Source organism: Rhea americana, unplaced genomic scaffold (genome assembly GCF_003343005.1).
Source record: "Rhea americana isolate MKP2758 unplaced genomic scaffold, rheAme1 scaffold_204, whole genome shotgun sequence".
In the NCBI taxonomy this organism is placed as follows: domain Eukaryota; kingdom Metazoa; phylum Chordata; class Aves; order Rheiformes; family Rheidae; genus Rhea; species Rhea americana.
In genome coordinates, this window is record NW_028186195.1 from 453688 (window position 1) to 455507 (window position 1820).

Consider the following 1820-nt stretch of genomic DNA (forward strand, 5'->3'; position numbering starts at 1 on the left):
GCCCCGGCCCCCGCTGCCACTAGATGGTGCTCGGAGCCCGCCGTCCCCCGGCCGCGGCACCCCGCGCCCCGCGGGAGCGCAGCGCGGGGCGAGCCCGGAAGAGAGCACACAGCACAGCCGGAATATAGCCAAGAATTCATTTATTAACAAAATAAGACTTACCAAGCCGGAGCCGTAGGCGGCGCGGGCTCGCGCCCCTCGCTGCTCCCTCCTCGAGGGTCGCCGCTTCCCGCCGAGCCGGGCCGGCTTCAGCCCCCGCGCTGCAGCCCGGAGAGGGGCCGGGGCCGGGGCCGGGGCCGGGGCCGGTGCGGAGCCGCGCGCGGCCCGGGCTCGCCCCGCCGCCGGCCTCGTCCTCCTTCCCGCGGCGCCCGGGAGCCCCGAGGCCGCGGCACGGCCGCCGCCGCGCTCCGGCACGGAGAGAGCTGCCGGGCCGGCACGGCACGGCACGGCACGGCCTTCGCCCTTTCCTTCCTCCCGGAGCCACCCCCATCCCCAAAACACATTAAAAAAAAATTACATCTGTCAAGTTTACAAATGAAGAGAAACGGAATTCCAAAATGATAAGCGAGGAGGAGGAGGAGGAGGAARAAATGGTTCTTTTTGTTTGTCAAGAGTCATGCAAGAATTTCTCGGGGGGGGGGAAATTAAAGGGGGAAAAAAAAACTCAAAAGAAACAGAAGGGAAAAATAAAAGCCCCACACCTGCAAAGTAAAGATTTTTTTCTTTTTTCTTTTTTTTTGGACACAGACTTTTTGCATACCATTGATTCATTGGTGTATTAATGCACTTATATTCCCAGCTTTAAGCTAACATACAGTAAATAAATACACAGTCCCAGGAGGGCGGAGGGGGCCGGGGGAGGCTGGAGAAGGGGCCGGGGCTGCGGTAGTTACTGATATCCGAGTGCAGAAGCTGAAGTTAGTCTTTGGCCGTAGAGCGCGTAGGGGGAGTAGTAAGGTCCGGCGGCGGGCAAGGAGGGCACCGGCAGGGCGCCGGCGGCGGGCAAATGGCTCTTGCCGTACGGGTGGTACCTGTTTAGTCCCAAAGTGTGTGGGCTCCGCAAGGACAGGGATCCGGGGAGCGTGGTGGGGCTGCCGGGGGCGGCGGGCGGGAGGTGCAGGTGGCACGAGGCGGCCGAKCCCAGCCCCGAGGCAGGGTAGCCCGCCAAGAGTTTCTCGGCCCCCGGCAGGGCCGTGTGGGTCCGTAGGTGGGTGAGCAGCTCCTCCGAGGTGGCAAACCTCTTGTCGCAGGGTCCGCTGGCAGACACCCAGTTGCATATGTGGGGCAGGGGGTCGTTCTGGAGCATGAAGCCGTAGGTGTAGAGCGGGTGGCCGGGCAGGCTGGGGGTGGCGCTGGAGGAGAGCGTGGTGTGCACCGAGTGCAGCGGGTGCGTGGGGTACACCAAGGGGTATCCGCTTTTCAGGCTGCCGGGGTCGTGCACGCAGCTGGAGCAGTTGCCGGTGCCCAGGTGCGAGGCGCTGTGGTAGCTCAGGCAATACGGGTCCCTGCATAATCCCTGCATGAAGGAGGGCGGCGAGGCGCCCGTCAGCGGGCTGGAGCTGGGCGCCTTGCCCGGCAGCCCCAGCGCCCCCGGCAGCTGGCTGCCCACCAGCCCCGGCTTGGTGGGGTCCAGCGCGGGCACGAACTGCGAGGGGTAGCCGGCGTAGGCGCCCACGATGGAGCCGTGGTAGCCGATGCTGGAGGGCGGCAGGGGGAAGACGGAGTGGCCCGGCTTGTAGGGCGAGACGGGGGCCACGTGGCCGGCGGGCGGCAGGGCGGGCGGCTCCGACTTGCGGCCCGAGGCGGGCTCGCCGTGCGCC

The 1820-nt window shown here is 65.9% G+C and overlaps 1 protein-coding gene across 1 annotated transcript; it reads right to left on the reverse strand.

Annotated features, from left to right (window-relative positions):
• Positions 1-123: 123 nt before the first annotated feature.
• ZNF703 (zinc finger protein 703) lies at positions 124-1819 on the reverse strand (the record flags this gene model as incomplete). The annotated part of the gene is made up of 1 exon (XM_085304227.1): positions 124-1819. A coding segment is annotated over one exon (930 nt), but the record flags the coding sequence as incomplete, so codon positions are not given.
• Between the last annotated feature and the right edge of the window lies 1 nt (position 1820).